Genomic DNA, 27,252 nt, shown 5'->3' on the forward strand with positions numbered 1-27,252 from the left:
CCTCATTGAACAACACTGAGCGTTGTATTTCAGCTACTTACCGTTTTGCCTCCTTTACCAATAACTCTACCAGCAGCATAAGATGGCACTTTTATATGAGCCTCAAGTTTCACTTCTTCTTTAGGTCCAAAGAAATTTTCTTCTTTAAGTTTTCCATAGATCCTCCCTTGAGCCTGCAAGAACGCTTTCAGTTAGAGAACACGCTTACCCGAGTCTGGTTAACTTCAGGCAATTCCACAGAACGGAGAACTCTCAGTACACAACCCTCATAAAGCTTTTCCCTAACAGCTACAGCTATTTGTCCAGAAGAAGTCTTGGTACCAAGCTAGGAAGCACCGCTGCCCAGCGTTAAAGGTGGCGTGACACACCAGGGAATGGCAGAGCAGTCTGAGGTCATTATTATTCTGCTTTTCAGTAGAAATGCTGCTTTGAAAAGAAACCGTCGCATCTCTCTAGAGGTAGAGAGTGGTGGAGAGAAGGACCATCCGGCTGAAGCATTTTACTGCATTCTGTGCTTCTGGGTGTAATTAATCAGCTCAGAAACCCATTCTTTCAAGGCCGCTAAACTAAAAAAAAAAAAGCCACAATCCCACCTCCCCCCAACAAGTCATGAAAGACTCCAATTAGAGCAAACAGCTTATTTTCATGACCCATTACAACATATTGTTTAAAAATAAATAAATCTGAACTTGCTCAGTTTTCTACAGTGAAAAGTCAAACTGCCTATGTCCGAGTAGCACCATGGGAATGGCATTACTGACCAGCGCGCGGTGCCCTTCTCCGGGGAACACACAAGTGCCGGGTGGCAAAAAGAACGTCCACCAAGACAAAGCTTGTGAACCTTGCTGATCTTAAAGCACATTTCCTTATTCTCTGCTGTTCGTCAGTGAACTCCTGAGAGAAGGGAAACAGGTCTTCTACTCTGCATCTCCCAGAGGCATCAAAAGAACAACTTCTACTGAGATACTGAGGAGACATGCCCTGTGAAGACCATGAACCTCAGACCACAAAGCTTTTCCAGTTCAGATTCTTTATCGCCTTCTTTAAGTCACGCGCGAGGGCACTGCATACAAGCTAAATCCAGCCCTCTTACAGGCCATCGCTGCGGTGGGACGTGAAAAGTCCCGAAAGATTGTATGCTGTAATAATTATTTTAAGCAGCAGCAATTGATTTGATCCCCTTTCTAGCTCACGTTCTAGAAGCCTACTCAAGTGCATGCTACTCTAGAATGGGTAAGATGAAAAACATACTGCGACCCTGGAGCTGAAAGCACTCCGTGTTTTGGGTCAGACTCCACCTGAAAAGCATGGAAACATCCGTAGCGCAGGGCTTTGACCTAGGTGGGTGGGATACTGCGGGTCACGGGATCCCATCACAGTGGACAAAAGCTAGCATCTTGCCAGCGAGACGAAAGGCTATGCAAAAAAGCCCTACAAAAGCTTGGTACAACTGCCACGCTCTGGCACCATCAGCAGCCCTACAACCGGAGACTCCTGCTCCAGGAAAGCACTTCAGGAGGGTTTGCCAAGAACAGATAAATTACTATTCCCAGTCATCATCTTGAGCTGGAGAGTTTGAAGTCGTTTCCAGATTTGTTAGAGACAGACAGTAGCCAGCATTGCCCTTTTTATGTCACTAGCCATGCTTTTCACATGCCAAACGCCCTGACAGGGCGCAGTGGGAGAGGTACCGTAGGCAAAAAGCGCAGGTTACTGCTGAATTGTAAAGCAAGGCGGGATGCTGACTCTTTGGGAGAGAGCAGGTGTACTTCCAACATCCCAAATCTTTCTGCTCTTGAAAAAGTCTTTAAGGAAAGGAAACAACCTGACTGGGCTGCAGGGCTCACGCACTAAAGGAGTGGCTGAAGTACATTGTCTACACTGGATTCCGCTTTGCTTGCCTATGTCCCAGCTCCAAGGTAACACAATCGCCTCCGAGTACTGGTGTCACGGGAATGCCTAAACTCTAGGGAGCACTGCAGCAGAGGCCGTAAACAGCGGCATATTCTCTCCCCATTGCCTGGGTAATAAATAGCCCTGCATACCGCAACGTCCTCAGGCTACTGCAGCTGAGGAAGAACGGGGCACAGCCGCTGCAGCTACCATGGACATGAATCACAGACAGCAGAACACAATGTAGTAGGGCGCTCTGGGATGACGCCACCTCTCCAAGAGCTGGTTGCTCATTTGAGCAGCAGCTATTCCCTCTTCAAGTTGTTGTGCACCTAGAGTACCTCCTTGGTGCCTAAGAAGCAATAGCCCATGCTCAAAGGTAGGGAAGATCCTTCTTACACAGAGCTTAGGACACATTAACGAAGCTTGGCCCTGACTGTGAGGCATACTTCAGGTTAACGGGGGCAATAAAAGAAAGGCCTGACCACTGCCTCTGCCCATCTCAGTCAAGAAGATGTGGCTCAAAGAGTAGTAAAAGGCTATGGGTTTCCTTCAGCTCCTGCCCTCAAAGGGATAACCCCTCTCCTTCACAAGACCAGCACACTCAGGAGCATCAGCTGCGTGAGCACTTTGATCCCTCTTTGCAAGCAGGAGCGCAAGTGTAGAGAAGTGACTGACTGACATGGTTTTAACCAATGTATGGGGTGAAGGAAAGGGAAACTTTCCTCCTTGCGTGACCCAGGTTGGGGAGAAGAGCTGGCAAAGGAACTCTGTGGGAATTTCAAGTCTATCTTAGGGAGGAAGCCTGAGGACAGAGCCTTTGCCTGCATGAAAAGTCAGGATAAAGGATGCCCAAATCTACTTTGGCCTGCTACTGCTTGAGAGTATGTTCACTGGTATCTGATGGAAAGAAAAGGTAGCCAGAACCTGACCTTGTGTTGATCCCAGATCACAAGAGCACCCCATATATGAGACATTGCCATGTGGCCAAACCCACATGCAGACAGAAAACCTCAAGGAGTGAGAACTTCTGAACGATACTTTTCCTTCAGTAGCTTCTCAAACGAATATGGTAACTGAGCAATAATCCCAAATGCAGCTAGTTTGCTATTACCACTGCAAAACACCCCTCCTGATACTTCCCCAATTCTCCTAAAGGCATTAATGAAACCGATTCTAGATACACCTGAAGTTTGTGCACCTCCTTCTTGGAAGATGCCCTGAAGCAAAAATACAAAGACAAGAACAGGCAAGAGAACGATGCCAGGACATGAACTCTCAAGTGACTTTCTACCTCCTCTGGGCCTCATCTGTGAGGAGGCCAGGCTGCTGCACCGAGCTGTCTGCATCACTCTTGACATGGTCAACCCCTTTTTGGGGTAACTAGATTTATCCCTTGGCACTTAAGGCAGAAGATCAGTCCAGAACTCAATTTGAACACAAATGGAATAATCAGCTTGGAGTATCTCCTACTTGTAGTGGAAATACAATTAGAAATCTTGCATTTGTCTGTAGAGCTACCCAAAAAGCATATTCCTTTTGGCACGCAACAGTAACCTGGGAAGACTCAAGTCTCTCTTCTTGTCAGCTTTGTTATTTCAGTTAAACACACTAAACTGTTGCATGTATTAAGACAGGCTAGAAAGACTGGATGTGCTCATAATAAAAGGGAAAATTAGGAATGTAATACGGCCCTGCTTTCCTGCTAGGCTTGATTCTAACTTACATGAAACTCCCACCAGTTTTCACGTGACCAGGATGTGGCCTTTGATAGTACCGTACTACTCATTCATAAGGGATACCTTTCGGCAAAAGGAAAGCAAAAAACAAGCATTCGCTAAAATTCTGGATAAAATGGTTCTTGGAACCAAGCTTTTTCAGTGTTGTCCCTTAGAGGTCCAAAGGCCACCATGGGCTGACAAGGTTTTAATATATTGTACCTTGAACTGAGCTTCTGGAGGTCCAGTGATGATAACCATTCTCAGCTTGGCATCCGGTCCTTCAGCAGGGGCAATCTGGAATGGAGAAACATAGCTTTTGGTAGCAGCCTTTTGAAGGAATAGTTTAAAGCCACCTCCTTCCCATTTCAGTCTCACATTCTGTTCAAGAGTGAAAAATTATTCGTTACAGCAGCAGCATTACCCTTCAGTCATGTTCTCTTTAAAGCGCATTAATTAGCTGTAATGAAATACGGAGAAATTGGCTAATCCATAAGCAAATTTACTTCTGAAAATTAAAAGCATAGCTACTCATCTCCATATGGCAAAATCCCACAAGCCATTTTCATGTGTCTAGGAGTGCTGTAAGAAATGTAGACTTCAAAAAGACAAGTATGGTTAATAGACCAAGATTCTCATCCCTACCCGCTAACTTATCTCGTCTTTCTAACAAGTTTTGCTCATTAGTAAAGTTTGCATCTGTCCCCCTGAGAACAGAAGATCCCTTTACTGGTGTAACTAATCAGATCCAAAACATTCCTCTATACTGGACAATGCGTTCGCAGTTTCCAAAGGGTTTGTATCTACAGACATTTGTGTGACCCAAATAAAAATTAAGCTCCACCAGAGCCGAGACAGAGACGCCTGCAGGGTCTTTAGCAGTTCATGTCACCACAAAAGTAAGATTTCTGTGGGTGTTGTTCTCAGACTCCAGTGGCATTAAATAATTCAAACTAGCCTCTGACATTCTGGATGAAGCTTTTGTTTATCACAACTGACATTTCCATTGTTGCATCTAGTATTACATAGCCACTGTTGAATGGGCAATATATTAAACGCTACAGGATTTCATCTTAGCTGTTGGCATAGGGATGTTATTCATATTTAACAGCTGTAGTTTATTTCAGACAAATTACCAGTCACCATGCATCATTTTCACTGAAGAATTTTGCTAACCAAAGTTTATATAATTATTCATATTGTACCCTAAGATGGAGAAGACATTACATACTAGTTATCTGGTTTGCATATTTATTTTGCGTACGATTGCTGCATTCCAATTGGCTCTATCTAAAAATACACATTCATTCCACAGCAGTACATTTATGAGACACGACATGGTGGTAAGGGTGAGCACAGACTAAACCCATTCATTCTTTGGAACACAAGTATTCTAGAGGGGCAACATTTTGAGGCACATCTGGAGGCAGCTGACTGGACAGAGCTCAGCCCGAGAGTCACCATTCATGTAAAGTGGGCATTGTCGCCTGCCTCTCGGTCACCACCTGTTCTCTTAGTGAGCACCTGCCTTTACTGACATCTTAGGGAAAGTGTTTTCCATTGAGCCTTCGTTACATCTGACACGTCTTTAAATGTTCTGGGGCCTTTCTTGCTTGGCTTTTATCTTCAGATGTCCTGTTCTCAGCAGCTGGAGTAAAACACAGCTGAGGGCTGCGAAGGGAACATGTACCAGCTCACCTTTCAGCATCTGCAGAGACAACCTGAGACACTTCAGCGTTCATTTGGTCTGTCTGCTCTCGGAAGGAGAGGTTACATACATACAAATAGCATTCAAGTGGTGAATTTTTAACTTCCGAGAGTAGTAGTTGTACATTCCTATCTGGAAAACAACTGGTTTTCCATATGCCAAGTCACAAGCTGACAACTCCATACACCCAAAAGCTCTAATGCTCATCTCAGCTCCTTCAGAAACAGGAAGGGCCTCTCCAGGAAACAATTTCTAACCAAGGAGATGCCAATGGTTCCCAACAGGTCCCAGCACTGTAGTACAGGGTGGGCAGCAGACAGCCCAGAATGCTCTGCCTGGCTCCTCTGCTGGATAATTGGGTCTGCTGGAGCCCCACACCGAGCCTGCAGTACCAAACAATGACCCCTAGCACAAGACACGGCTTGGGCTCATCAACGGCCACGTGCCCCTCTGAAGTGACGGGCTGGACACCGCAGCCTTGCGTGGAACCCCGATGCGCTGCGGTTTGTTTAGTGGTACCTCGTGGCTAACAAGTTGCATCAGATCTCCAAAGCTCAGCACGAACACAAAGATGATGCACGGGGATGCAAAACACTTTCATCTGTAACAACCTACAGCACAAGGCAAAACGAGTTCAGAGTGTCACGCGCAAGGACGTACTTCCTCCACAAAGCGAGATCGCTGGAGTTCGGCAAGTTAAATTACTCAGGCAGCACTCCCTCCAACTCCGAGCTAAAAGCACAGATTCCCTGGTGATTCACAACCTATGATTTTGCTCAAAAGTTGCGATAAAGGGCGGGTAGTCAACACAAGGGAAGTTCTGAAGAACTTACTACTAGCGGTCATATTTAACACTTGACTTACACACAGAACCAAGCGTGCTGCTCCACACTGTTCTGTCAGATTGCAGATGAAGTTGCACTTTTATTGTAATTGATAAACACACATGCAACTCGCCAAGTTAGCAAGCATACCCTGGATCTGTACAGTTCTGTTACGATTTAATTGCATTTCCACAGAAATCTTCACATTATTCCTACTGAAGGGACAGAAGGCCAGAGCTTTAGCAAACTTTTAACTGAACATCAGTGTATCCAGGTATGTTAAATGTGTTAGGTAGAGGGGTGCCAGCCAATAGAGGAAGCCTGAGGCCACCGTTAGTCAAATGTGTGAGAAACGTGGGAAACTCCCTTTCCACTAAGCTGCCTTCCAAGGACCAACTAAAGAACCAGTTTGGACGGGTTCTTGGAGGTCCAGGTTATTTCACATCGCTCCCTCCACCTAGTAATCCCTTTCATATACCACTTAATCTTTAGATACAAACTATGGAAATAGGAAATATATGTGATGTCACACCTCCATGCAAGGCAGATTTGATAAAAAGAAAATCAACACACTCACTTTCTTTTATTGCATTTTTCCCCCTAGAAAATGATTATTGGTGCTCTACTAATGTAAACCATCTGGGTGGTATAACAACGATTTAATGTACTGCTCAATAAAAGATGGAATTGAGCAACATGCCAGTCGGCTGACTGGCCAGTAAATGGATCGGCATTTGGCAAACCACACACAAGACTCATTCATCAGGGTTACCCAATTATTTTGTGCTGCATGCTTAGACGAACACCTTCCAACCCAGCCCAGCCTCGCTGGCTTCATCAAGCTCATCCCAGCACGGCCAGCTCCTGCCCCTCTGCCCCTGACCTTTGGCAGATCCCTGCCACAGCACTCACTACTACTGGCCCCATCTCCTGAGCAAAAAGGGACCTGGGAAGACAACATTTTCTTCTGTGCAGGCAGGAAAGTGTCAGTCTAACAGCACATGAAGCTGCACACTATACTTTTTTTTAATTTAGGCCAAAACATTATCTTTACAGCATAGAATAGCAGAAAGGGCTATTCATAAGAAAAAAGCTCAAGGAGCTATGAAGATACTTGTGGTTACAGTGTCATTAGTAGCGGAAACCCAAGGTCTTCCTACAACTGCAACTGATGCTAACCCCTGCACACAGCCACGGAGGATTTCACCCAACGGACTCAAATTCAGACTCAAGCTTCCATTAGGTCAAACTGTCGTCTCCTTCGCTACATTAAGGCGGCCAACACACAGAGAGCTGGATGTTAAAGCAGGGTTATATTGAAGAACTGACCAAGCCCAGGAGCTTGGAGTAGAGGGGCGATTTAAAACGCAAACGCTTCAGTGTGGAGCCACCTGAGCTTGACAGCCCAGACCGACCCATCTGGAACAGAGCAAGAGTGGCCACAGCAGTAGGAGACTTCCATTCTAAAGCCAGCAGCACAGGTGGAGTTCACCTCACCCATTTTCACTTTACTGAAAGCAAGAAGAAAGCCTTTAAGCACTGCGTCATTAAGACTTAAGTCTGTTTCTAAGAAATCAAGACCACCAAAGTAGCTTTCTTTGCAGCTTATATTTCACACCTCAGGAGACGTTTGAAAACATGCTTCTAATTATCTTGTCTCAAGGAAGATTAAAAGATGATTTATAAACAAATGTACCATTTATCACATCACATTCTAAGCACAGAGTGGGGGAGGACATTCATGAAAACACGGCTTGTGCAAACTTGCTGGAAGTGTCACGAAGACTAGACAGAAAGTTAGTCAGTGTAATAATACCTTAATAGATGCGCCTGCAAAACGAGAAAGTTGTTTGATGTGCTGTCCCTGCTTGCCAATAATAGCTCCAACTGCCAAGGCTGGGATGAACAGATGAACAGTCTCAGACTCGGGCTGTTGCTGTGGGGAAGAAGGAAATATGATTTGTAATGTTCAAAAACATTCACTGCAGACTGACAGGAAAACGGGTACAGAACAGGCATGCATGGAGAGGAAGGGGAAATCTTATGATGCCCTATGATGTCTGAATACTAAGGGTCTGGCTTTTTCTGGGAATCACAAAATCCACAGAACATGAAAGAACAGTTTGAGCCAAAAGAGGATTCTTCATCTTTTATAAAATACTTGCAATTTTAACACTTAGAGTTTTAAAAAACGATTGCGGTGTTGCCTCTTTGCGAGGCTTTCGTTCTTACCTGTCTGGATTCTTTTCCGCATGCAAGACCCTGCAGCTGAGGCTGCTACAAGCAGAGGGGCTACGGCCTGAGCAGGCAAACTCTTTCTAGTTTTCCTAGTTATTTTTTTAATTTTAGATTGTGCTGAGAGCAGCACAAAAAGCCTCAGAGTTACATATATGCTACAATTTCCTTTGTGTGGGAGTGATCTGGAATGATAGCCAGCTTGAAAACTGCCAGCGATTCCTCCTGTGTAACATTATGCAACAGTTGGAGCCTTGGCAGCAGGCCTCAAGCAGGCTAGTAAATTAAACACCAGATTAGGCATTCTTAGAGCGAGAAGACCCTAACGTTGGACCCACTCGATATCAGGCACGACCGCAGCTTCCTATTGCTTTCAGGCAGATGCCCCAGCTGGAGCGCACAACACAACACTTGAGACCCTCCCTACATGCTGCATAGCGATGATCGAACTGCAGGGTTGCATACGCCACAATGAGCCCTAACTATTACACCAGCCTCAGGAGGGTTTGTCTCGGACTAACGGAGCACAGCTGAGTACCCACTACACCACCACACCATTAATCCATCCACTTAAAGCAGGGTTACTTCTCAACAGCATTTCACACACGCCTTACTGTGAGTCGGGAGGTATTTAAGACACACACCCCCCTTCAAAGCATTTCTTCCGCTATGTAGCCCTCATGCATTTTCAGAATTTGTTTTGCTCATCCTCAACAAGGCAAAGCCAACAAGCCCTTTTCCCACCAAGGTATTTGAAGACAACGCAGCGTTCCTTATCCTCGCTTTCTTGGTGCCCACCGTGCAGCAGACCAGCCCAAGCGCGTGGGACCCACCGTGCCGATTTGCTCACTTACATATTTCAGTAGGGACACAGACCCACATACAGAAGCTCACCAAAGCAGCTTTTTCTGGGACGTTTTCAGAACAAGATACGCTATATGCAACACAAAGCAAAAAGCAGCTGCAATCCTAAAAAGGCTATCTCTGCTTATTTTTAAATTTCAGTAACTTCTTTCAAGGGGAAGCAAAGTCCCAGTTCATTAACCATAAACAAATCAGAACAAAATGCTTGTTTCCAAGTTTTACCACTTTATTTTTGGTAAACACAAGTCAACTGTAACCTCAGGGGAAACAAATTCCAGGCACAGCTCCACATACCAGGTGAAGAAACCCCAAAATAGGATATTGAGAATAGAAACGCACTCTGCCAGTTGCTTGAGGTGATCACAACAGTTGCACAATTCACCCTGTGTTCCCGGGCACAGGTTGCAGCCCTCCACATCCAGCCTCCCCACGGCCCTCTGTGCCTTGTGGCCAGCAGGACTGTAGGTCCAGCTGATTTTTAAGGCAGGCAGCAGGTCCCTGACCTAAATAAACCAGAGAGCCGCGCGGGCTGCAGTCCTGGAACAAGGGAGGAAGCAACAACAATTAGGTCAGGGCATGGGAAAAGGTGGGAACACCCCTTTCAATCTGCCTACAGATCAGCTTAAAATGATCTCAAAACTACGCCCTGAAACTACATATTTGTAATGAAAGATACCAGTCACTTCAGTATATAAGTTGAAGCGCTATCCAGAAGATTACTCATTTTCTCCTCCTATTATTGCAAACATCCTGTGAGCGTACTCACTCTAAGTCCTTCTACCATGCTCATTGCGAATCCAGCAAGATTTCCAGTGATTTGGAAATGCTACTGTAGCTACTCGGTTATTCTCACCACTTTGGAAAACTGTTTCTGAACAGCTATATATTCACAAGGCATTCAGGTTTTTCCGGTCTGGTTGCAAGGACCCATCCCAACTGCAATGGGTGTAGAGGCAGCCTCTCTTTCCGATCCAGGTGCAGGCAGCTTAGCCAACCCTTTGCTCACTCATCTCCTTGACCCCTACCCTCCAATTGTCCACACATGCTCCAGGCCCTGCCAAAGTCCACTGCCAACATTTTCCCTGCCACACACAACTCCAGCCACCCTCTTCCAGCTAAACTTTGAGCTAATGCAAACTTTCCAGCTAATTCGTACAACGCTGCCCCAGGTCAAGCACATAACTTGCCTTGGTTTTCAAGAATTTACCCAGCTTCTACCTAAACCCACCTCCATACATCCCTCTACCACAGAAACAAATCAAACTCCAATACTTTTGTTTGCAGATATTTCCTGCCTTCCCTCTGCTGCCCATCTGCCTGCAGCAGAGTTTTCCTCTCTTCTTCCCAAAGCTTGATTTCAAGCCACTTTCTTGGCTAGATTCAATTCCCCACTGAAATTCCTTTCTGCTGCCTCAGCCTTAAACACGGAACATGGGCAAAGGCAGTGAAAGACAGAAGATGTACGTGTGTCTTTTCAACTGTACAGTCAGCTCACTATAGCGCTCTCCCACCTTCCCTCCTCATAGTTTTGACTTGTTGATACATTCCAACTTCTTTTTTTTCTCTAAAAGACCTGGTTTTATTGGTTTTGTGTGAGTGAGTGGGGTTCTTTAACATTAAACTTCCATTTTGGTGTAACAGTGATACATGTTTATTAAGGAACAGTGGAGAATCTGTCAATACTGGACTGTTTATACGTCGTCATTTTTCGAATTCTTGCCTACAGGAGCACATTGGCCCATACATGTAACCAAATTTCTCTCCAGTATAACAGCACACAGGATTTAGAGAAATTATGTCCATTTCCTTACCCACACTGATTTTTAACCGCTCAAAAAAACATACTGTTTGATTTGTTTTAAAGCATGAACATCAAAAACAGCAGCTCTCTTTTTCTTCTGGCAGAAAACAAGTCTAGCTAAGGCTTTTAAGGGAGTATCATAACACCAACTTCAATTTATTATCTGTCCACCTCCTTACCCACAGTAATTTTAAAATCCTTTTGTATTTACTGGAAGACCATCCTCCAAAAGAAACATCAAACCGTAATGCAATGACTACACCACCCATCAATCTTACAGATGCTTCTGGGGATCTTAGGATGGAAGAAAATCAACTATAATTTAATCTTCCCCATGCCACACCACATAAGTCATAGAGCTTTCCAGGAACTTCTAGCATGAGTTATATCAGAAATAGATTCCTAGATCTTAAGCATATGTTAGAAGCACTAAATTTAGGCAACTAATTTCCCCACTGTGTGGAATCCAAGCTTCAACGTTCACTCCCTTCGCAAGGCCAAGTTTGCTTAAACATGTACTTAAAATTTAAAAACTAAAATACATGTATACATATATCTTTGAGAATAACTGTCTGTAACGACTCAAGATCATCCTGCAGTTCATCTTTCTTCCTTCATAATTGTAAGGGTCTTAACAGAATATTTTGAAATTTAAATGCTTCTCAGTCTAAACATTGAAGTGGTGTGCATTCATTACTGAAGTTGTAAAGTTCATTAAGTCATGGAGCTAGTCTTCAATTAATTTTTTTTGCCAACAGTAAGGTCTCCTGTACATGGAGAATCCTGTACAATTCTCTCTTCCTCCCCATTCACTTTATTTCCCCTAAGTATAAGCATAAGTAAACAGTTTATTCAAGACTAGACCTGGGAGCTGACAGAAGCATGGAAAAAGTGTTTTAAAATAACAACCTGGGTTCTCCAAGATGTACACAGTCCATACACCCACCCTAATTTGTAACTGTCTCCGAGGTCTGTGATGGACAGACCACCTCTTCTGCCCTAGCAATACCTGTGGGATGGGCTCAGGACTAGGCCACGTAACGTTGAACAGGTCCAAACTGCCCAAGACAAGCTACATACTCTTCTGGGCGGTGGGACAGGAGGCCTGCATACACCTGAGGAATACGGCTCTGGGGAGAGGAGTTTGTCTCGTGTAGCTGGGGCACACAGATAGCACCAGGATGTTCATCTGAGGATGGAGAATTTAATTTCTTAGAATTAAAAAAAAAAAAAAGAAAAAAAGAGCTCCAGAAACCCAGATTCAGGAGCCTAGACTTCTTCATTCTAGGAAAGAGATTCTTGAAGATCATGCTGACCAGAAGCAATTAATTCAGTTCATAAACAGCTGATAATACTTGCTTTGTTTCTGCAGAAATCAGTATGCTTTAAACACAAGCCAGGCTTGATAAGGAGTTTTCATCTATATCCAGCACATTTAACTAGTGAAAACAATTTTAAATGCTGGGTTTGTTCATTAATTGGATTTCAATTTCCATCCAAATGTAACCTGATGAAATTCAGAAGTTAAAAATTAATCAAGCAAATAAGAAAATAACCATTCATCATTTTTTAAACAGAAAATGGAAAAAATATATTAACCAAAGCAAATAGTAAATGGCATACTTGTTTAAATAGAAAGATATATTCACTGTGTTAGCAAAGGGTTTCTGCGGTGGTACAGACTACACTATGGCTTTTAGAAAGGTAACTGAAGCACAGATGTAAAACTTGATAAACCAACTTAAATCACATTTCCTGCTTGCTCATTTAAATCATGATTGAAAACAGTGATCTAACAGAGATGTAAATTAATCTACCCCATTGGATGAAGCTAAGCAACTGCTGCTGCACACCAGTAGCTCTAACGTTTTACACTGTCCAATTCTCTTTCCTGTAGCAGCTTGGATACACCTCCTTCCATACCTCCTGCAAAGTCCCTGAACACCAGCCATCTGTGCCTAGCCTAACAGCCCATACCAACTACCTCTTTTCACATTTTTTTGCTTTTTAAATCCCACCGCCTCCCTCCAAGACCTAGCCTAATCTGTTCTTAAAATCCCATAACCCCTGGCTGTTTCCCCATTAGTTTGGGCTTGCCTGTAACCCCTGCACTGCAGGTACCATCAGGATGGTCCCTTCACACCAACCAGACTCTGCAGCCCTACAGAAGATTTTTCCTAGGAGAATCACGTCTCTGCTGCCATCCCTACCACATTAATTAACTCTCTGCAAACTGGCTTGGCAGGGCAGTCATTTCCAGACCCTCAGCTGGGACGAGGATCTTCCCCCTCCTTGGGATATTGCCCCATGCCCTTCAGCATGAGGGCTACTGCTCCACAGAGCTAGACGCTGAGGACTCCTGGCCGAGAAAACTTGCAGATTTACTCTTCTTTCTGCATCTCTTGTTCGCAGAGTTAGAAATATCTGTAGAGGCCACCAGGCTGCCCTTGGGATATGCTTACTGCAATGCATCCTCTGCCAAGGCCTGGTGCATCTGTCCTGCCAACTGCCCAAAAATCACACACGAGGAGAGCTTTTCCTTTACCTGATAGATCATCAGAAAAGAAAAGCCTTAAAGAAAAGCCTTGCTCCTCATCTCGCACTTGCATAACAGTCAAAGCACGGCCAGGCGAGGAAGAAAACTCAGAAAAATAAAGCTATGATGCTTCAGATAAATGCTAGTAGGTAAAAAAAGGAAGTCCCAAACCACCAGAATTGGGGAGTGGACACTGTGTTTGAGGAACAGTATTTAAAACAAAACAAAAAATCCCCCCAAAAACAAGACAAAAAAAAACAAACCACACCAAACAACAACCAAACACCCAAAAATCCCCCCAAAAAAACCCAAACATAAAAGAAAAAGGAGTTTTGTACCCTTGATTCTTCCCCAAGACAAAGCCCCCTCTCTTGCTTTCAGCTGACGCTGCTGTTAGGTCAAGTCCACTGCTCCCTCAGTCAGTACAAGGGTGTGATCCCACCCACTGCAGGGCTTGTAAGGGGCCACGATGGTTATTTACATCCCTCGGGTTCATTTGAGCATTCATCTCAGCCTTCCTCTGCAAGCCTGCCAACAGGACAAGTTCTTTTTCCAGCCATTTTTAAGTTTCTCCATAGACCCCTTGCTCCATCAAACACATGTGGTTGGTAAATCCATGGCAACATTTGGGAAAAGGCTGTAAATCTTTAAAAATATTGTACCCACTAAAGTAAATAGGATTTTGTGCCAGACATTAATGGGACCAGAATCAGACATTTGCTGGTTTCTAAGCCCATTATGCATCTCCAATACATGTTTTCATTTACTCTAAATGTGTTGCAAATGAGTTACCTTAGGATGAGATATTTATTTTAAGTCATAAAATCACATTACCCATGTCTAGCCAGCATCAGTTCTTTCAGTTGTGAGGGAAATAATTAAGAATTATGTGAAGACTGCATGGAACAGTCTTGGGCAATGTTTGGCTGCCATCTAGCCCAATGGGTTGTTGGTGGGTTTTTTGGTTTTTAAATAGTAAAGAAGTCCACTTTGAAAAATAAAAAATACAACCAGTAGATGACTGCATTAAGAGTTCTCTGTTGCCATTCTCCCCTTTCCCAATTGCCATGATCAGCACCACCAAGGCAGACTTACAGATGACTCACTTGGCCTTCAGAATACCCTAACCTTTGTCAGGAGATGAGACACCATTTTATTCAAACCCTCTACCAGACCCAAAGCCAAAATTTAAACCATGCTTTTGCAATGCACTGTGAATAATTATCCTGGCCTACAGCTATACTAAATGCTCTTATTTATTTAGTAATAAAAGCTTGCAGCAAGGGGAAACCAACATTAAGTCAAGTATCCTTTAAGACATTCCAGTAGGATTCAATGCATTAATAAAAAAATAAGCTTTTGACACCAGTGAAAGAAACCCCAGTGTATTCATTTTCTAATATGAATGCTAAAAGTCTAAGTCTTCAATGGAAAAAAGAGGTTTATTAAGGAAAATTTATTTAAAGTCTTGGGAGATAGGTCTAACGTGAGCCACGGTTTTACAACATCCTCGCAAATACCTCTTGGGTCACCATCCTGTACATCAGCTAAAGTGGTGCTGCTAGTGTAGGTAGGTTAACAAACTGAAGTCTGAGGTCCTCCCCACCACACCCTCTGAGCTTTTCAGGTTTATTTAGACCAGATTTAAGCCCATGCTGTGAACCTAAAACCTTCTGCAATGGGATTCATGAAAAGCCAGGACTACAGTTAGAAGGTAACAGAGCTCTTCACTGCTGAATTCAGTCAGGAAAGAGACAGCAAAACATGATTTAGAAACATCAGTGTGTATTTATAACTCCACTCCAGACACCCTGAAGTGTCACCCATTTTCCCATGCACCAACTGTTCTGTCAGCAGCCATGCAGGGCTTCATCCTCACACGAACCCCACATTGATGTGAGCAGTAGGAGCAGTGGGAAGGTTTTCCAAGGATGACAACGAACTCTCCCGCAGCAGCTTCAGCATCACACTTGCAGCAACCTCCTAGTGTGGCCAGGAGCCCATCACACCACCTCCCTCCACCATCCAGGTGCCTGGGCTGGCAACCTGTTGTGTTCAGAGCTGGCTTGCCTTCACCCTGTGAGCATTACACTGCATCACGTAAACACTCGTGTCACTAGATGAACGAAGAGCAATGAGCCCACGGCAAGCCCATGCAGCTCTACCTCCTGGACAGCCAGAAAGTGCACCATGTGGGTAGGAGCCCTCTGTCCAGCTGGCTGAGCTGGTCCTCTCCTCTTGGTCAAAAAATTAAGCAATAATGCGGCTTCATTTCCAATTTGGGGACTACTGCATTTCAACATGTGAAACTCAAACACGGCCAGTAGTTACACGATGGTCAGTGCTTGAAGTGAGATGCTACTAAAGTCCTCTCACTTAGTACTACTCACTCCATTTCTTGGCTCCCAACTTTAGTACTTTTCATCACCACCGTCTCCTACCTGGCAAGCCCGGGGGATCTCCTCAGACTACTAAGAGTCACTAACAGGACCGCACCTATCCGAAGTGTTTCCAACATGAAAACCTAGCCAGGAACGAGGGGGTAGAAACACAGAAGCAGAGAAGGAACATTTTCTGGCAGCCTGGTTATAAGGCATTTCACAAGCAGGAACAGGTCTGACATATTTCTGAACATGGCGTGAACTTTTTGTTTTTTGCAAAATCTGATTGGCCACAGTGCCAAAAAAAGCAATCTGCCACCTTTTATTCTGAATACACGGCCAAAAGCAGCAATCAACACAAGGAACAGATTGCGAAGCTACGTAAGCAGGAATTTTGCTGGTCATTCACAAGCGGCAAACATAGGTATTTGGTGTTGCAGCACTGCACGACCACAACATCAAAGTGCTTATGTATAGAAATACTTCCACTTCAAAAATCATGGCTGTGACACACCAGCCACATGGGCACTCCAGAATCCTAGGACTTGTTCATGAAATCTGTGGCTCTGAAAGATACAGGTACTCATCAGCTCTGGTTTACAGAGACACTGCTCTCAGATGCCTTGGCAGCTGTAAGAAAAGCAGGTTGTGAAAACACAGAAAGGTAACTTATTTTTCCATCATGTTTAACAAACAAACAAGCCAGAGATGGAGCCAGCTGCACCAGAACAAAGACTTGACCTACTTTTGTTTCTGGCCTGAAGCAGCTCAGCAGTCTCTAGTAACAAAACATTATTTGGCACCTTAAGGAATTAAATTTCCCATTTAGTTTAACATTCAGAAGATGCTGAGCTTGGTACTTAGAGCTTGGGAGTCTGAGACATTCAAGGAAACACCAATTAAATCTGCCCATGACAAGAATCTGGGAGCAGGGGACCAACACAAATTCTTATCTCTTGTCCCAAATATCACCACAGGTATTCAAACCTGCAGTGAGAAAGAAGTCATTTTTCTTTTTACAAGTGTGCCCTGCTAGTTAGTGAGTGATGCTATTTGCATTATGACAACCTCAGAACTGTAAAAAGAGCTATTAAGAATAACTGGAGGCTTCAACACCTCGGAAAAAATACCAGCTGTCAACTTGCCAGCTCTTTGTACATCATGCGGTGCCAATTGCATTTCTGCTACCCGCACTGGGGGCCAGTCCATCTCCAGAGGCAGAATAGTTTCTGATTACTCCGGACATGGGTCCCTGCCAACACAGCATGGTAGGATCAGGAGACTTTGAGGCGGTGGGAAGACCAAGGGTTTTCTCCACAGGGCAGAACAATCCCACAGTGCTATGCACCACAGAGCAGATTTCTTACTTGTCAAAAACATATCACCAATGAATTGAAGAAGCTGAGCAGCAGGAAAGGTGTATTCAAGGCACTGATGTTAAAATCTTCCAAAGAAGGCTAATTAACGGGGTGGGGGTGTGTCCGCTCCGGTTAACACTGTTGTCCTGTAGTGCCCTCCTCATGTATGTGCAGTGCACACAATCTTAGTTTTCATTTCAGTGATATAAACCCATTTTGTAAAAACACTGGCAAATCCTCCTTCACCCCCAAAACCACATCCTCTTTTGGCTGTAGGACAGCTCCTCACAAAATCATCTACTGCTTAACCAGCTAGCCAAATTAGGGCAAAGCCACTTACAACTACACACAGCATATGTGTACATACATTACTACCCCGGGGTAGTTAAGACATAACGGTTGCACGAGCTAATCCTATCAAACCCAGACATCCAAAGGAGCCCAACTCCACCAAGTAAGAGTCAAAGTACCTGGAAACATAGGACAGTTTTTCCTCTTCCTTGTGTCTCATCTATGCTCAGGGCATCAAATGAAGGCCCTCAATGAAGCAATTTTTCATTTTAAATTACTTTTCTTTCCTGCCAAAAGCACAATACAGTTATTTCTTCTCTTACATCTATGCAATATAGAAGATCTCTTCTTTACTATTTAAGAAAATTCCTGGAGAATAAAGGAGGAATCTCTCTTGACCACAACATCTTCTAAGGAGAAAGTTTTCCATTGGCATGCTCCCCACCTGCAACAAAAAGCTTCAAGAGATGGCAAAAAGAATAAAGGAAAGCAACCTATCAGCCTAGCTGTACAAGACTCATCAGGAAGAGGTGGTTTGATTTCTTGGTTGTGTTTACTGTAGGAAACCACCTTTTTTGACTTTTTCCTTTCCTTTTCCTAGAAGTCTCTATGCATATCACAACCTGAAAATTAACTGTAAGACTTAAGGAAAAGTTAGAAAGAGTGAATTTTGAGGGTAGAGCTTCAAGAAGCTACAATGGGTGTGCAAAAAGACCAGCAGAGAAAACAGTCCTACTGCAAGCAGAGGAGCATCTCTTCACCTTAGCTAACTTTCACACATCTCAGAATTTCAGCTGCCTCCTACAGGACCTTGCAGATGCAGGAGAGCAACTGGCATGAGCTCCTCTTACAGAAGAAAGCTGTCTACTTCTCACCTCTCTGTATGTTTGAGTACATCTGCCATGCAACAGAGAATTCATTATACCGTGCTGCTTAGGGCCATTCAAAGGCAAGATGAACTCTCCACAGGTTAGCCCTCCTTTCCCCATACCCTTGGGATGCCAAATTTCAGACCCAAATACTACAAAAAGAAATGCAGTAGTATGTACATTTAAACACACAAAGTTTCAATTATAAAAGGAAGGGTGCAACCCATTTAACCCCAGTAGATGGGCTACGTGTATTTCATTGCATGACTACACAGCCAAACTCTAAGACAAAGATTTCTTGTTTGGAGCTTTAAAGTCTTCAGTGTTGCATGAGAACAAACTTCTGTTCTTGAGAAACATGCATGTGCCTATCCTCCCCAGAGTCCAGAAGACAGAAGCAACAACTTTACCAAAACAGCTTTGAGCAGGACAAAACTACACCTGAAGCCATTTGGCTGGGACAGTTTCTAAAACCATTTCTAACGCATAAGCACAGGGCATATTCACTTTTGCAGAATCATACTGTCCTCCTCATACAAATCTCAGTTCTTCCTGAAGGTGCTCAGCCTGTGACATTCATTATGAGTGACAGTGGGCAGACTAATGAAACTAATAGTAATTGTGTCAGAACTGCACACACACAAGCATTTAAGTGCAGTTAAGGAGCAGGATTTAAAAGTAAAAAGAAAGTGAAGGTTCTCCGGGCTCAAAAGCAGCTGGAAGAGACATCAGACACACATAGGCACAGAAAGGCTACCGGTCCCTTAGTATGGTCACACAAGGACACATAATCATCAAAAAAACCCATTAGTTTTATCATATCACCAGGATCATATGAGAAAAATCATGCCCATTTGGCAGTATAAAGAATTTTTAACTCCTAATATTCTTAACAGAAACATTTCTTAAGTCCTACTTTTTTCTCAAACCTTAAAAACATTTTTTAATAATTCCCACATGTTCCAATTTACTTGTCTTTTAGGAGGCCAGAAAAAAGTATACAGATCTTGGATTTTTGCAAAAAGACAGGAAAATTCAGGAGTCGAAATAACATGCAATTCCATCGCATCCCTTTTACATTGTAGACAAAATGAGTGCCTTAAACAGCCAAGCAGAGCTTGGACTTCACAAATAGATTATACAGTCGCAAGATAAAGAGTTGTTGCTAGTGATTGGTAAATATTTTAAAAAAGAATGGTTAGCCTGCACCAGATGTGGTGCCCAGGCACTGTTAGCCACATCACATGCACACACGTGCCTGTTTACGTCTGTAACCAGGCAGGTACAGAGGGCAGCCTGTGCCTTCCTGTGTGGACTCTACTGCCAGAACAAAGGTTAAAGCAACCACCAGATTCTTAGCGACACAAACTTCATCTCGCTAGTTTAAGTTAGACAAAGCTCTATGCAGTAAGACTGCAGTGTTACACACTGGTGTGAACCACTGTGGAGATGGACCACAGAGAATGACATCTCAGTCACGTGGAAATTGTTCTCCTGAACGTGACCCAATCCAAGGAGCTAAATGCAAGCCAGTGTTTGATGACATCACCATCTCCCAAGTTTGTGACACCGGACTGTTCCTGAAACAGCTGGAGAACAGTGTTTATGCTCTTGTCAAATATGTCTTAAAGTTTTGCACGAGGAAGAGCAGCATATGAAGCATCACACAGCTTACATTAACACAGCTAAACCTAATTACTTAGTCCCAAGCTCCCAAATACGCGGTTTTAGGAACACTTACCTACAGCTGAATGTATGGGTGTTCAGACCTCTCACTTTAAGCTCTGGCAGTGTAAGAAAATCCTAGATCTGGTTACTATGCAGACTTTTTCTTACACCCATATAAAAAAAGGCAGCATCAGGAACGTGACAGAATTGTTTCAATAATTAACACCACCTCAGTTTCTTTGAGAACAAGTCCTACACAAGGCCACAGCAAGTCCTTGTCACTAGAAAACACCACATATGAAGGCTCAGTCCCATATAGAAACTCTTCTGCAAATGCTCAAAGCTCACCCACCTACCTCTTCTGACCCAAGGGAGAGCCATTTGCGAGCCCGTCTCCACCACCAGGTGAAGAAAGAGTCCATACATCCAAAGACATTCAAACAAAAGCCTCATACCCAACAGGCACATCATAGTGGGGTCCAAAGGCTCACTATATGGTTTGTAAGTACACACTCACAACAGGATTTAAATGACATTAGATGCCAAGAGACCCCTAACAATGGTGTGGCTGAAGTTGCTGAGAAACACACCTTTGCTCAAGCAGGACACTGGGAAGAGCTACCCACGTCCGGCCCTGAGCAGAAGGCAAAATTTCACTGGCAAAAATAAGCAAGAGAGTAGCAGGATGCACCACTTACACCCTGAAGCCAGCAGTGTTTTCAGAAAGGATCTTCAGCTGCCTGAAAGGGGTATCCTCAATGCCAGCTAACCAGCCCTCCCAGGCATACAAGGGCATCCACTCAAAACAAGCCAGAGGGACTTGGGGTGCCCAAATGCTTTTACCAAAACAAGGAATTTGGTAATACAAAAGGTAGGTGAATGGACATAAAGTCTCTTTGTGGTGTCTTCATTAATGCCTCTTAAGACCTTCTTTCCCCAAAGCCTCTTTTACTCATGCAGATTTTTTTTTTTTTTTAAATCTGTTATGATCTCTCCTAGATTCCCCCCCATGGTAACCTTTAGCCTTTCACATTGTTTCCATTTCTCCTTCAAAATATAGCCAATGCTTTTATTTTGCTCCTTCCACTTCCACATGCCCCAATATCCTATTTAATCTGTGTCTTAAAAATTGTTCTACTAAAGAAAAAAAAAATTAGGGGAGAGAAGTAAAATTCAGAAGTTACAGAAGCTAACTTCATACACAAGCAATGTTTGAGAGCCTCTCCAGTAAAGTAAAAACGAATAGAAACCTTGTTTTCTGGAAAACTGCATCCATTACAATGCAAACTCATACTTTTCCTTGTTTTCCTCTCCCCAGAGAGGAACAGCTACCCCAAGTAAAACCCCAAGGCTGACTTGCCTGAAGCCCACAGATCCACCTGCTCTTCTCCAGCTGAGGTCACACGTGAGTGAGAACAGGCAAGAGTTGCAGTTGCTCATGCATTAGTTTCAGAAGCCCTTAGCATCAGGGCCAGGGCCTGTCTTGGTACCACCCCCAACCTCCACAAAAGCCATCAGGATTTATCCTCTGAATCTGCGGGTTTATCCCTTCACTTTGCACGTGAGCTTGTCACACGTCTAGGCTGTCTGGAACAAGAGCTTACTCAGACGACCGAGAAAAGAGCATGGACAGGAACAAGAGGGATCAGACAGTGTGGTCCTTCCAGCTGCAAAGGAAGGACCTTTCATACAATTGTTTCTTGATGTCTTTTTCCTATTTCCAGAAACCTGGAAATTGCCAGAGATCCTAGCAAGCCAAAAAAAGGTGCAAGGGAGGGAGGGTGGGGGGTAAAGGTGCACCAGCAACAGAGGGACAGCCAACAATAAAATCGAAATCACCAAACTCTGCACTGTTTAGGTGCGTGTTTAAAGCAAAAGCAAGAAGGAACCACAACAAAATGAAAAAAAAACAGGAAAGAAATTAAAATACCCAAGTGAGGAACAGAAGTGTAGGCTTGCAGTGTGGATATCAAGAATATCAAAGTAGTTTGCAAATCTGGAGTAAAAAGTTACTCTTTTCATTACCACTAAAAGTTATACACTGGACAAATCACCTCTAGTTTCTCAAAAACAAGAATGAAATGGAGGTAATCCGTTACCACAGATGACATTTTATACAATACAATGAAGCAGGAACCTGTATTTTGTAGTTTGGTCTGCCACTAATCAAAATGCAGGAGGACTGGAGCAAGAGGAGAAGAGAATTTGTCATAGAGGCACTGCTATTAGCAGGAAAACAACCAAGTATAAACATATTTCTGTGGTAGTTATCACTGGAGCACTTTTTCCTGATAAAGCAACTATTATATATTCAATTCAGTTTATAGCACGGTCATAACACCCAAGTTGTTCATTCCCACAAACAATGCTACGAGTGTGGAATTTTTCCTATTCCTTGCAGTGACATTTTCTTGGCTTCTTCCTCTGGGAAAAATATTTAGGCAACAACTTCCCTTTGGTGCAATATATATAGACCCACTTGAGGTATCTGATAAAGTTCAATGCGTTGTGCTGCATGTTCACTTTTCTAGTTCATGAGGAGTCTCAGACTTAGCTCTCTAGAGGTTACCATTGAGCAAAGAAGAGAGCAAAGTCAACCACAGAGTTGGTAAAGCTCTGTCATCCACTTGTTAGAGTTCATTTTGAAAATTCGTCTTCCACTGGATTGCTAACAACCACCACACCAGAAACAGAGGGACAGATGAAAAGTCACCTTCTCTGTGTAACGAGGTGGTCTCTTCTTGAATAGCAGAGCATAAACTCTTTCCAAAAATACTTTGGAACTTTCTGATACAACAAATTACCTTCTGCTCCATAGCAAAAGACCTCTTTTCTGATTATAAATCAGCACTGGATTTGAATAAGATTCTATCAAACCCTTTCACATATTTCAGAGAGCAATGTGGCAAGTAAATCACAGCTTTCTGGAGATGAATCCATGTGATTTAAATCCTATATATTTAGCAATACTGCATTTCAACAGGGCTTATACGTTTACAAAGCTACTACATTCAAACATACATATTAGCTACATAGAGATCCCTACTTTATGGCAAGAGATTTTTTTTCCTTCCCTATCAACAGGAATACAGTCACAGACCAGCATTAATCGCAAATTCCAGCAATTTTTAAGTTCCATTTGATAGGACATTTGTTTCTGTAATAATTCAAGTTCTCTAGAAAATAGGATCTAACACTTTTCTAAGAAACACCATTTTCTGGTTTCACTGAGCCTTTCAGTAAACGACCTATGAATGCCTGTTCCCAACCGCAGCCACGTGAAATATTTTCAGTGTGCAAGCAGGAAGACAGAAAACATTTAGAAAACTGACAGAACAGCTACTAAAACACTGTTCCCAGATCTTTGAGGCGATTTGGCAAAAATACAGTAAACTGATTAGTTTTGAACAGCAGCATTGTACAGATTAGTATCACAAACTACTAGGTCATCCAAAATCAGAGACTTCCCTTACCCCAAACGGTGGATATGAAGCAGCAGCAGCAGCGGAGGCCACACTCACTGCAGGAGGTGGTATTCCTGAAGAAGAAGGTGGGAACAGACCCAAGGCATTCAGATTTAATCCAGGAATTAAATGTGCTTGAAGCTGCAATGGCAGAAGAGATTACAATCCTGGTTATTAACTTTAATCAAAATCCCAGTTGGCATAGGCTATTAACCTTTTGAGAACATGTCCACGCATTATTTAAAAAAAAAAAAAATTATCTATTACACCAAGGACTCTGCTTCAATCCTATTTCCCAGACATATTCACAGACCAATGACATTAAAAACTCATAGTGGGAAAGGCAGCCAAGAATCACTTGTTGTAACTTAATTAGCAAAACATACAACAAACTTTATAGCAAGAAGCTCAGGCAACAGTACAATTTATTTTCAGTGTGAACAAAATCAGAGAAATAATATAATAATTTTGGCTTTATACTAAGATGACAGCCCTATAGAAAGAGAGAAAGCCCATGAACAAGCCCTGACTTTTCATACACTGAGGGTTATATGCTAGATTATAACTCCATCCTCCCTCCCATGCCTTGCAAAAATGAAGAAATCCCCAGCATTTGCTGGGAAAGCATCAGCTCTGAAGTAGCATGTCCCTTACTTGATCACACCTGAGAAAAGTGGCAGCATCACATGGTAAGAAGCATTTGTGGTCCATGCTACAAAACTTGCCAGTACCTTTGCCTTAGAAATACTTCAGCTGGAGGCAGACACCATCCCAGACCACCAAGATAAGCCAATCATGAGATACCAAAAACACTCCCAAAAAACTTCACTAGCTAAAAAACTACCATAATAATCATTACAAACTAAACTTGAAATCTACCCAGTAACAGAGGAAGATTTCTGCTTACTATACCTTTGCCAAACAGTAGAGCAGCCTCAAGCTCACCTCATGTTCCTGCTCGCTATATGAAGCAAAAATGTACCACTAGAAAACAATGTTGTATCCTCATGTGTAGTGTGTGTTCTACAATTTGCTTACAGTATGGGAGGGAAGGGAAAAGCAGGGAGAATATTCTCTCTAGCCAGCAAGAAAACCATGAAGAACAGCCATTTCTAGAAAATCAGAGACTACTATAAACAGAATAAAAATATTTCTAGTTTGATTCTACACCATAAGATATGGATACACACACAAAAAGCTCTTTATAGCTTATCAAAAATCTCAGTCATTTCTCAATATGCATTAGTAATATTTTGGCAAACTAATAAGGTGTGTTGTTTTTATTATATAATCACCAATCATCTTTGATTAACTAAATCCCTTTATCATCTATATCAAGAAAAACCTTAATTAAGCCTTCTTAAATTAAATAATTGAAAGCAGGAGAGATCCTTCTTCCATATGTTATGCTTTTAACATGAAGAGACTAGAAATCACTGCTTTAAGAAACATACAAACCAGAGCACATAAACCACAGTAGTACATAAACACACACACTCCTTTAGGTTTTTGAAACAAGAAAAAAGTGAAATCTTCATTAATTTCCTCAATCTAAATCAATCTCTCAGTTCCCCTACTAAAAACAAAGCAGAAAAGGACTTCATGTAGTATACAAACAAAGAAATAAAAAAACCTCATCCAAGCCCCACGAATTAATACAAGAGGCAATAGAGAGAGATTACAACAAGGAACTTCTGATGCAATATTAAGAAATAAGAGCTGTGAGATGGGACACAGCCTGCCCAGACAGACTGTGGACTTTCTGCCCATGGAGATGTTCAAGAGGGGACAAGTCCTTACACAACCTCATTTAACATTAAAGCAGGCCCTATGTTGAGCAACCTCCCTGCTTGGCCAGGTGACCTCCAGAGGTTTGTCACACCTAAATCTTTCCATGGTTCTAGTTTCAGAAAGGGCCCATGCCACAAGACCACTCACATTCATAGCAGCAATATCATTTTCATAGGACTCCCTGATTTTCTTCATAATTTCTTCCTCAGCCTTGGCACAAGTTTCAATACTGCCTTTGACTGTAATGGTCCTTTCCGGATTATAGAGTGTCAAGTCCTGCAACCTGCAAATGAAAAAAGCAGCACTGTTAATTAGCAAACAGCAGAGGGTAATCCAGGTTGATAATTCAAGCATGATGACATCCAAGCCTGTGGAGTTTGCCCTCCAAAGAGCGTAGAATCAATTCATAACAGTTCGTGGAGAATCTGGAGAGACTCTGTCCTCACAGCAAACGCAACAAAGCCCACCGCAGCCAGGTTTGGCATCAGCTGCTTGGGGTGCGCTTAGGTGCAACACAAGATGGAAACCATCATGCTCTGCAGGAAGACGAGCTGCAGGGCAGCTCAGCAACGTTCAGCTTCGCACTCCACGCCAGCCCTGCCAACATAGAGGGGGCTTCAGACATTTTAGACACCCCAGAAACACAGACTGTAAGAAAAGCTGTCACAGAACCAATCACAGAATGGTTTGGGTTGGAAGGGACCCTAAAGACCATCTAGTTCCAACTCCCCAGCCATGGGCAGGGACACCTTCCACTAGAGTGTTTCATTGAGAACAGCGGATTCCTTAAGGAAGGAGGGGAAGAAGAGCCCAACCCCTGGTGAAACTGCAAGAGAGCCTCCAAATCCTCATAACAGGAAGACAAAGCTGTGTGCAAGCCAGCATTTGCTGCGAAACATTAGTAACTCCTCAGGGGAAAGGTAAGGGTCACAGCACTAAACTGGTGCTTTTTTAGGTAACAAATGCTGACCTACCATGGTAAAAGGGAAGAGAATGACTGGGAAGCCATGGCCTATCCACATACTTGAGAAAAGGTGAGCTCACAGGGTGAAAACAAAAAACTTAAGAGGTCAGAGCAGGATGCAGGAGGGGTAAGGAAGCCCATGGCAGGAAGGAGGGCAGAAGCAACATGCAAGGCTTGCTTTCTCGCACAGCGGGCAGCATGGCAACCTGCACATCTCAGCTAAGTGGCAGCAAGCACGAAGCGCATCCACAGAGCAATCCTTAAGTTTCCAGTGTGCAAGCACCGAGTTGCTGCCTCAGGAAGGAAAGTGGTGGAAAACACCCCAAAGGAGAGAGGAAACACTTTCCCAAACCAGCTGCCTTACTTTAACTTTATGGACAAGCTTACCAAAAAGCCTAAATGAAGAGATCAGGAGAAAGACTAATTAGACAACACAGAATCAATGGATATATAGGATCTCCTATGTACCGATTAAATCGGGTGACTTCACGGAGCTATTTCAGGCAGAGCATGACAAGTATAATCTTGAGGCCAAGATTTTAATGCAAATAAAGTATTAACTTGCCAACTTCAAGAATACTCTGCATGTGATTACAGACAATGTGTTATTTGTGTCACCATCAGTAAAGACAAGTTGGTTTCAGGGCATGAAGACCATTACCCTTTTTACCCTGTACAGATTTTTTCCTTTAAGAAACTGCAAACAGCACACAGACTGTTAACACCAACAAAATGTTTATGCCAACACGTTTATGAGAGCACGCTGGCCTTACAAAACCTGTTCTTGAAACACACTTAAAGTGCTTTTTCTCCAACTGATTCACTACTTTTCTTCACACTAATTCCATAAATGTTTACAAACCATCAGGGCGGTCTCATGTTCTTTC

General features: G+C 43.1%; 1 protein-coding gene across 1 annotated transcript in view; it reads right to left on the reverse strand.

Annotated features, from left to right (window-relative positions):
• IGF2BP3 (insulin-like growth factor 2 mRNA binding protein 3) overlaps positions 1-25,684 on the reverse strand; it is a gene marked incomplete at its 5' end in the record, with an annotated part of 28,498 nt that extends 2,814 nt beyond the window's left edge. The window contains 5 exons of the mRNA XM_010158482.1: positions 42-173; positions 3,834-3,908; positions 7,960-8,079; positions 23,620-23,751; positions 25,549-25,684. Of these exons, the coding sequence (XP_010156784.1) occupies positions 42-173; positions 3,834-3,908; positions 7,960-8,079; positions 23,620-23,751; positions 25,549-25,684 (595 nt within the window). The remainder of the gene's footprint in view (positions 1-41; positions 174-3,833; positions 3,909-7,959; positions 8,080-23,619; positions 23,752-25,548) is intronic.
• Between the last annotated feature and the right edge of the window lie 1,568 nt (positions 25,685-27,252).

This window comes from Eurypyga helias, unplaced genomic scaffold, assembly GCF_000690775.1.
Source record: "Eurypyga helias isolate BGI_N326 unplaced genomic scaffold, ASM69077v1 scaffold27319, whole genome shotgun sequence".
In the NCBI taxonomy this organism is placed as follows: Eukaryota; Metazoa; Chordata; class Aves; order Eurypygiformes; family Eurypygidae; genus Eurypyga; species Eurypyga helias.